Source organism: Silene latifolia, chromosome 4 (genome assembly GCF_048544455.1).
Source record: "Silene latifolia isolate original U9 population chromosome 4, ASM4854445v1, whole genome shotgun sequence".
In the NCBI taxonomy this organism is placed as follows: Eukaryota; Viridiplantae; Streptophyta; class Magnoliopsida; order Caryophyllales; family Caryophyllaceae; genus Silene; species Silene latifolia.
Genome location: NC_133529.1, coordinates 8,295,721 through 8,305,048, shown reverse-complemented (window position 1 = coordinate 8,305,048; position 9,328 = coordinate 8,295,721). Strand labels below are relative to the sequence as shown.

Sequence of the window (9,328 nt, the reverse complement as noted above, 5' to 3'; positions counted from 1 at the left end):
TTTCTTTGAAGCGTTTTGCATCATCATCGGGTACCCAATGTATTCAATATCATATGGAGTACAAAAGATTGTCGATCAAATCAATTAAAAGTTTCGACATTTCTAATTTAATTACTTCGTAAATGTATAATAAAGGTTGTCTCTCTAAGTGCATTACTATCAACTTCATCTATTCAAGAAACAAAAATCATAAATTTCCTTGCTTCTTAGCCTACTACTTCACTACTCGATTCTGTGATGATTCCAAACTTGCTACCTACTCCGAAAATTATTAACATTTGTCTCCTTGAAAACCGTATCAAATTCAAGAAACAATGGCCGACTTGGGTAAGGCACCGCTGCTGCTACCATTAAGAACAACAACATTCCCGTCTGAGTCCACATCCACAATCACAGAATCACCCTCCTTAATTTCTCCGGAAAGTATTTTCTCGGCCATACGGTCCTCAAGAAGTCTAACAATGGCTCGTCTCAAAGGCCTAGCTCCATAACTAGGATCGTAACCCTCTTCCACCACTCGGTCTCTAAATTTCTCAGTCACTTGAATTTCAATCTCCTTGGACTTGACCCTCTCAAACACTTCCTTGAGCATTATGTCTGAAATCGCCTTCACCTCTAGCTTTGTAAGCTGTCGGAATACGATCATTTCATCTATTCTGTTCAAGAACTCGGGCCTGAAGTATTGCTTCAACTCCTCGGTCACCAGGCTCTTTATTCTATTATAGCTGTTGTCTTTCTCATCATAATCTAAGTCAAACCCAATCTTTCGGCCACCTTTCTCGATAACGCTGCTTCCAATGTTTGATGTCATGATTAGGAGAGTGTTCTTGAAGTCAACTGTCTTTCCTTTGCTGTCAGTCAACCTTCCATCTTCAAGTATTTGAAGCATCATGTTGAAAACATCAGGGTGAGCCTTTTCGATTTCATCGAAGAGCACCACTGAGTAAGGCCGACGTCGAACAGCCTCAGTGAGCTGGCCACCCTCCGTGTAAGCGACATAACCGGGTGGAGATCCAATTAGTTTGGAAACAGTGTGTCTCTCCATGTACTCACTCATATCAAGCCGAATCATGAATTCTTCGGATCCTAAGTAGTACGAAGCTAAGGATTTTGCTAGTTCGGATTTTCCAACACCAGTGGGACCCGAGAAAATGAAACTTGCAATGGGACGATTCGGGTCTTTGAGACCTACACGAGCACGGCGAATGGCACGACTAATAGCTTTTACAGCCTCGTCTTGACCGATAACTCTCGAATGAAGGGTTTCTTCCATTTTGAGGAGACGCTCAGATTCATCTGAAGATACTCTGTCAACAGGAATACCAGTCCAAGAAGCAACAATGTGTTGAATGTCTACTTCTGTCACAACAGGGCCCACATCACCTGCTTCTGCTTCAGCCTTGCTCATTTCCTTGTTTTTCTCTATAAGAGCATTCATTTGGATTCTGAGGTCTATTTCTCGGTCACGTAATTCTCCAGCCTGCCCATGATAAATGTAATTATTACTAATTGCGAAATAACATACAGATTAAGCACGCGCAGTTTTGTGCATAAGAAGTTGCAGAGCACAATGAAGACAGCAAAGAAAAACTTCCATATTTCACATAAGAAAAAACGTATTCCCTTTGCCTCATCCATTTGTTTATGTTTGTTCTAGTATCGGCTTTTTTTCAATTATATGTAAGTGAAGTAAGGGATAATTATGATGCATGGTAAAACAAACAAATGGCTAAAACAGACCAAAATGTATTGTAAACAAGAAAGAGCAGTAACTATTGAAACAACCAGTCTCTATCAGACATCTAAACATGCAAAATCCAAATTATGCAGCTGAACTGAACCTTCTTGACAATTAACTTAGCACTAAACAGAACCGAGATCCACAATCAAATATCTCGGAGTACCTTTTCAAATTCCTGTCCTCGAACAGCTTCGTCCTTTTCCTTTGTAATTTGTCGGAGTTCTTTTTCAAGCTCCCTAGCTTCTTCCGGCAGCTGCAAGGAATTGGAACTGTAAGAGGTTGGACATACATAAATATGATACATGTGAGATGCAAAGCACAACTCATACCTTTGCATGACGCAGTCTAACCCGAGAACCAGCTTCATCAAGTAGGTCAATAGCTTTATCAGGCAGGAAACGGTCGCTGTAGCAAAATGACCAGTGTCAAAAGCTGTGAAACATACTCCTCTTATGACAAAATATTCGAGCCCCGTGACCAAAAACTACAATTCCATCATTTTGTATCCACAGCGTTCCAACTTCCAAGTGTTGAAATCAATTCCATACTTGACTGTACAAAATATCATTCAACTTCATCACCCACCCCTTCAAAGCCATGTGATAATGTGATATTAGTTAAAAGCGGACGACTGTAGGATTTAAATGCAGAGTGCCCAACATCTATAAGCACCCTCAAAGCAGAATCCAAAACGGAATAAATGCATGCACCGGGCTTGGAGCCATGCATTAGAACAAGTTTCAAATCCCCCTAATAACATTGATTGATGACTTATTCCTTTTCAACATGCATTTTCAGCAAGAACAAATCTTATAAAGCATGATACGATTGAGGATATGGTACATCCTGGCATCAACCTATTAGCGACTCATAACGTTATTAGGGTACATCCTGGCATCAACCTATCAGCTTGCTCCGGAAAGCTAATCCTATGCTAGTATCATTGTCAAATATCCTGCAACATCGGAGCAAAGCAAAATGACAATACAATAGGAGGAAGGCAAACCTGATATACTGGTATGAAAGCTGTGCTGCAGCCTTGAGGGCCTCATCTGTGTAGCGAAGCTTATGATGTATCTCATAGCGTTCACGAAGCCCTCTTAGAATCTGTATGCATTCATCTACTGTTGGTTCGGGCACTCTAACAGGCTGAAACCTTCTCTCTAACGCTGGATCTTTCTCGATATGCTTTCTGTATTCATCAAGAGTGGTGGCTCCAATGCACTGCAAGCAACCACACGTAATTTGGTACCTTCCTCACAGTTACCGCAAGAAAGTACCTACCAATTAATTAATTTATTAAAAATCACTTTATGTACCTGCAATTCACCTCTCGCAAGAGCTGGTTTTAAGATGTTAGCAGCATCAATAGCTCCTTCTGCTGCTCCGGCTCCAATCAAAGTGTGCACCTCATCAATAAACAGAATAATCTTATCATTCTGCTTAACTTCATCCATCAACTTCTTCAGTCTTTCCTCAAACTCTCCACGGTATTTTGTTCCAGCAACCAGGAGACCCATATCAAGAGTTATAACCTGAAAATGAATTTAATATTATGTTAATAATCAACAAAGAACACCCGCCCCGCTAGAGCAGTGAAATAAGAAGCATCATTGAGACTCTTTGGAATAGATACTGTGATTAAATTCTTTTACATTGTTTTGCCAATAAGCCTATAGTAAAATCCAAGAAACTGCATCAGCAATTGAAAAAATTAGTAACCGATTGTTAAAACCAAACAAAAAACCAAGGGAGAGAAAAACACAGAAACTACATGAAGGTGACTAATGTTGTTTGGCACACTATTCAAGATTTGAATTACAGTGCACTACCTGCTTTCCGTCAATTGTTTCAGGAACATCACCATTTGCGATTCTTTGTGCAAGGCCCTCTGCAATTGCTGTTTTTCCAACTCCCGGCTCTCCAATAAGACAAGGGTTGTTCTTTGTTCTCCTACCGAGAATTTGAACGACACGCTCAATCTGTAGCTGCCTTCCAACAACAGGATCCAATTTTCCCTTCAAGGAGGAAATAATCGCATTTCAGATAATAATGATCATTTTCAAATCTAAAGATAACTGATGTTCCTGTTTCAGTTCTTGAGGTCTAAGTTTCATAACTCGCCGTAATTTTTGGGAATTTATATATTTTGCTTCTTTGTTGAAAGTATAATTTGTGAAAGATTTTTCAGATGATAAATGGAAACATTTTAGTAATCAATTTTTTTTTACATATTTACGATCAAAATTTGAAACATTGAAAAGCCATTCACGAAGATTAATGAGTGACAATGTATTAAATTTTAAATGCTCGAAGGCAAATACTCCCTCCAACCCAACACATTGTTTACATTTTTTAAAATACAGGAGGGAATTTCAAAAAAATGTTAACAACCTTTTGGAATAGAGGGAGTAACAATCATCATCAGTCCTAAAACGTACCTCTTCTGCCAGCTTTGTCAGATTTGTTCCATACTCCTCCAAGGTTGGCATCTTACTGCCAGTAGTGCCTCCACTAACACCAGCACCAACAGCTTCTGTGTTTTCACCCACCATACGAATAACCTATTAAACCCAAAGAAAAATTTCTTCCTTTTAGATGCAATTGTACACACAATAACAATAATTTAACATATTTAAAGATAATACGCTCAAACCTGTATCTGAATGTTACGTGGATCAGCGCCCAAGTTTTCTAGAACACTGGCAGCCACTCCTTCACCCTCTCGAAGAAGACCCAAAAGCAAATGTTCAGTTCCAATATAGTTGTGACCTACAATAACAAAGTACTGTGAATAACAAACTTAAACGCGCTAGAAGTACATAAAAAAATAAATGGCAAACGAGTTAGTCTTTGATCCCATCCGTTTAACATTAACCGTAGTTTAGAAATTCGGAGCACCATACAGGGAGCACCATGCTAAATTAAAATCCTCCTAACATAATAAAATTTTGGAAGAAACATCATAGCTACAGCCCCTCTCCCCCATCTCTCGCCTCTATCCCCTTCCCTTCTCTTCTTCCTCAACTTGTGAGCCTCTTAAAGAGAAGTGTGTTCGCGTAAGAACAAAGGAGAGTGGAAGGAACTACGAGAGATGACATTTGATGGTCAGATTATCAACCTGTCGGCCTAAATCTATATTTCAGGCCAGGAGAACAACAATATGGTCTACATCCAATTATCTCTCATAGAAAGATCCACACCTACGGAAACGATGAGTTTGCAGGGTGTTCACATCATTACTAAATAAGCACGCACTCACAAGTCACTACAGTATCCTAAGACTTTTTTTGCTAACGTGGATGGAAAATTGACTTCGGAAAAATATGAGAAGACACAAAATCTCAGGGTAAGCAAATCCAGTAACAAGGTGTGAAAGACTGGCTAAGGGGACGTCTACTAGTGACACAACGTCTACAGTGAAAACCAGTAGCACACACAGTTGCAACAATAACATACCAAGTTGGCGAGCTTCCTCCAGCGAAAGTTCCAACACCCGCTTAGCACGAGGAGTGAATGGAATATCAACAGCAACAAAACCACTTCCACGTCCAATTATTTTCTCAACCTCAACACGTGCATCTTTCATATTAATTCCCATCGATTTCAGTACCTTTGAAGCTATACCAGTGCCTTCCATAATAAGACCCAAAAGAATGTGCTCTGTGCCTACAAAATTATGTCCTACCCGTCTTGTCTCCTCTTGAGCAAGCAAAATAACTTTGATAGCTTTATCGGTGAAACGTTCAAACATTGCTCTGACTACAACGCGGCTGGTTTTCTCTCTTCGTACAGATATCACCGCCCTCATTTTGGTATAGAAGCAATCATTAGTAGATCCCAAAGTATCCAAAGAATTACCAATTCGCAGCCCAGAGAAACTTTTCATTTGATATCCAGGTGTTTGAAGGAAGGCCATCATCTTCACAGCCTTCCGACTGTTTCCTGATCTCTGAAATTGTACATTTCTTTGGTAGGTAAATAAAGCCGGTGTAATAATTGATTGAAGTAAAGCCCCAGCCATGACTCACACCAGTTAATCTGCACTTGAGACAAAGAACCCGTTAAAAAAACCTTCAATATTGAAGATCACAGATGAAACATAGTGATACGAAACCAATCAGACAAAGCCCAACAACAATTACTATAGGGGGCTTAGAAACAAAGGCAGTAACATAGCCATTACCCAACTTACATATTAACCACCCATCAAAGAATACTAATACAAGGGACGATTACAGATTGACAGATTGTCAGCAGAAGTATAATGGAACAATGTATTCACACGAGAGAACTTTAAGCTAAAAGATCGGCAGCAAGCCAGCAAATGCCAGAAACAAAGCCAACCACAAGCACTTTGGGTTCGAGGATCTTTCCCAGACGACCCACAACACTACTTAGGGTGTGTTTGGATTGAGTGATTTGGAGGGAAAAGAAAGGGAGGGGGAATAGGGGATTTAAAATCCCTATTTTGGATAGGAAATGAGTGTGGAGGGAAATGGAGGTGGAGAGATTTTGAGGGATCCAATTTACCTCCTCCAAGCCTAATCAAAATCTCTCGACAATAGGCAAGATTTGGAGGGAAATTGTATCCAAACACCCACATTCCATTTGCCCTCCCCTTCCCTGACCTTCCTTTTTCTTCCCTTCTTCTCCCTCTCCTCCCTTTCCCTCCACTTTTGCTATCCAAACACACCCTTAGTGACAAAAACATAATTAACCATTATTGGAACTCCAGACAGAGATCACGCCTTGCTTAGGTTGAGAAGATACTGGAAGACGGAAAAATAGAGTGTGGAGGAACTATACTCCCATATGCGGGTAATGCATTACCCTAGAGGGAAAGGAAAATCGGGATGATTATTTTCCCCTTTTATGGGCAATCCTCCCTTATTCCTATAACAATTACCCTCATCCCAAACAAACCCTAGACTAAACATACTCCATTACTCCGTATTACTCACTCACAAAAACAGAACACGATGAACCATGCCATAATCAAACACATGAACTCCATTCCCAACTCATAATTGTGGTGATCGCAAGTCGAAACCCTATAGTTTCTAATTAAAACAACGAATCACGAGAGCACTTAATTCACATATCACGCAAATTGCGCCGGAAAACATCCTTTCGACAGCATTAATACACCGTAAATCACTACATTCGTTCACAGTAAGTAAAAGCTAAGCAATTTAAATACGGAATACTAATTAATCATTAATCAAATGTATACAAAACGATAACCGATAATTCGACGAATAATCCGAAAATCACTAGTCTAGCATAGCGCTATACAATCAACCATCCTCGTTACAGAAATAAACAAATTGAAAATTTGAAATTAATACTACGAAATAAACAAATAATTGCGGAAAAATAAGCAGCATTGAAAATATTAGATACTAATAAAAGATAAAAATTGTAAAATGTAAATACCTAGAAGAAAAGAAGATGAAGAGAGAAAGAGTAGAGAGAAACGGAGGAACTGAAGTGGGAGAGGACTCTGAGGAGAGGAAGGGCAAAACACCTTGGGGAGCAAGGCATTGTTGGACTTGGGCTACTATTTGAAAGTACGAATTACGAACGTATTCGTGTTAAATTTAAAACGGAATGAAAGCCTAAATTAAACCCGGTTTGTAAACATTGTCGACGTTTTTATTCCAAAAGACGATAATGTTTTTTGCAAATTTGCACTCATTTATCTTCTAGACACTTTTCTCTCAAATTCTACTAAAAAAACAACTACATTTCGATCTCCTATCTGCATTAAACCAATTAAAAAATATTAGAAATTAACGCACATCGACTAGAAAACTTAAATGATTTTAAAAAATCGGCAAATATATGTATTCAACAAGGTTTTTTTAAAAAAAAAATGAACTAGCTCATGGACTAAATGTTGAGATTCAACAATCGACCATGGACCAAACGTGGGAAACCAACGTTGATCATGGTCCAAACTTGGGAACCCAACGTTTGGCCATGAACAATTATTTTTTTTAATTTAAAAAAAAAAAAAGTTCATCATGGCCAAACGTTGGATTCCCACGTTTAGACCGTGGCCAACGTTGGTTTCCCACGTTTGGACCATGGCAAACGCTGGAGGACCATGACAAATGTTGGTTTCCAACGTTTGGTTCATGGTTCAACCTTGGGGGCACAAATCTCAGTTTTACGCAGAAAAATCGCAATGTTTGCTATTACTAAGTCAATACGTGACGTAAATCAATTATCGAATATGTTTAACGGTGCGCAAAAAAAATAAAAATTAACCAAATAATGAAGCGATTAGGTTGTTTAAGTACCGGTGATTCGGGATCCGCCATATTAATTAATCTTGTTAGTTGTTGTTGTTTTTTTTTTTTTTTTAATTTAGTTGATTTTTAGTATAATTTGAGAGAAATTTTTTTAGAGAGAGAAGTGATGTGTGAGTGTAAGAGTGGTTATCGTCTTTTTTTGAAAAACGTCGTCGATATTTACTAAAACATCGTCGATGAAAATCAGCCCTCAAATTAAAAAAACAAAAAAAAAGAAGTCTCTCATCTAATCAGGTGTGTTGTTATTAAACCGGTTTTCAATTTTAATAAGGGTAAAAACTCGTTTTAAGAGAGAACATTTGAATTTTGATAGGTATGAATTATGATGTATGAGTGTTGATTTTTTTGCTGTTTTCTTAATAGCCAAACTCGTATCAAATGTTTGTTTGAAAATCGGGCTTTCATATTCTTAATGCAATTGAAATATTTTATATATTACTGTATGCGACTGTCATATAATGCAACTGACAAAAAGTTCACCCTATGAATAAAAAACGATCATTTTATGTTAAAAAATGGTCATTTTATAAATAAAAAAAATGTCGTATTTTTTTAACATAAATTATCATTTTTTTTATCATCCCCACTAAACTAAAAGAATAAGGAAAGCTGTTTGGTAAACGACATATTGGCCAATTTTTAGCATATTCAAGGGTTTTAGCATGTTTGACCAATCAATATGCTAATTTTAGTGTTTGGTAAACAGCATATTAAAACAGCATATTTGGGGTCAATATGCTGTTTTACAATATGCTGCTTACCTTAGCATATTCATTAGCATATTGTAAAATAGGAAATTTTTCTCCATTTTACAAATAAAACCAACAATCTACTAATCGTAAACTGCCAATAACCAAACACTTAAATTAATTCTGCTAATTATAATATGCTAGTCAAACCTTCTGATAAAATCAGCCATTTATAATCTGCTTTTGCAATCTGCTTATGCTGAAATTAATCCGCTGTTTACCAAACAGGGCCTTCAATGTTTTTCCCGCCTAAATGCATTCTCCTATAAGTGGGCCTATTTTTTTGTCATCTTAATTCACTATCATTCAATACATTAGTGGGCCAACGAAAAATTCAATCTGCAAGTATAAATTTTTCCGTAAAACAAAAACACTCGGTAGGCCCCAAACATTGATATTTTATATTAATATTACCTTATTTAATACTAATAGAATTTCCATAACTATATGCGCAATCTTTGCCACAAATAAAATATTCAATACCCGATATTTCTATACACAAAAAAGTTATAGCTTCA

The 9,328-nt window shown here is 37.7% G+C and overlaps 1 protein-coding gene across 2 annotated transcripts; it reads right to left on the bottom strand.

Annotated features, from left to right (window-relative positions):
- On the bottom strand, positions 1-7,340 carry LOC141652806 (ATP-dependent Clp protease ATP-binding subunit ClpA homolog CD4B, chloroplastic-like). 2 transcript variants are annotated; one of them, XM_074460411.1, is made up of 10 exons: positions 7,181-7,340; positions 5,201-5,787; positions 4,398-4,513; positions 4,183-4,305; positions 3,574-3,759; positions 3,061-3,276; positions 2,748-2,965; positions 2,071-2,146; positions 1,905-1,994; positions 1-1,480 (listed from the first exon to the last, which is right to left on the bottom strand). In XM_074460411.1, exons 2-10 carry the CDS (start codon positions 5,763-5,765, stop codon positions 305-307), a joined length of 2,766 nt encoding a protein of 921 aa, XP_074316512.1. In that variant the 5' UTR covers positions 5,766-5,787; positions 7,181-7,340; the 3' UTR covers positions 1-304. The 2 variants fall into 2 exon arrangements, with proteins under 2 accessions (XP_074316512.1, XP_074316514.1); XM_074460413.1 differs by having other exon boundaries at positions 5,201-5,782; positions 7,181-7,268.
- Positions 7,341-9,328: the final 1,988 nt, after the last annotated feature.

Bases quoted from the DNA above. Each gene is read 5' to 3' on its own strand.
- LOC141652806 (XM_074460411.1), bottom strand. From the start codon at position 5,765: ATGGCTGGGGCTTTACTTCAATCAATTATTACACCGGCTTTATTTACC. The intron at 2,966-3,060 runs GTACATAAAGTG...GGTTGCTTGCAG, and splicing joins TTGCGAGAGGTGAATTGCAG to TGCATTGGAGCCACCACTCT. The intron at 1,481-1,904 runs GTACTCCGAGAT...TATCATGGGCAG, and splicing joins GAGGACAGGAATTTGAAAAG to GCTGGAGAATTACGTGACCG.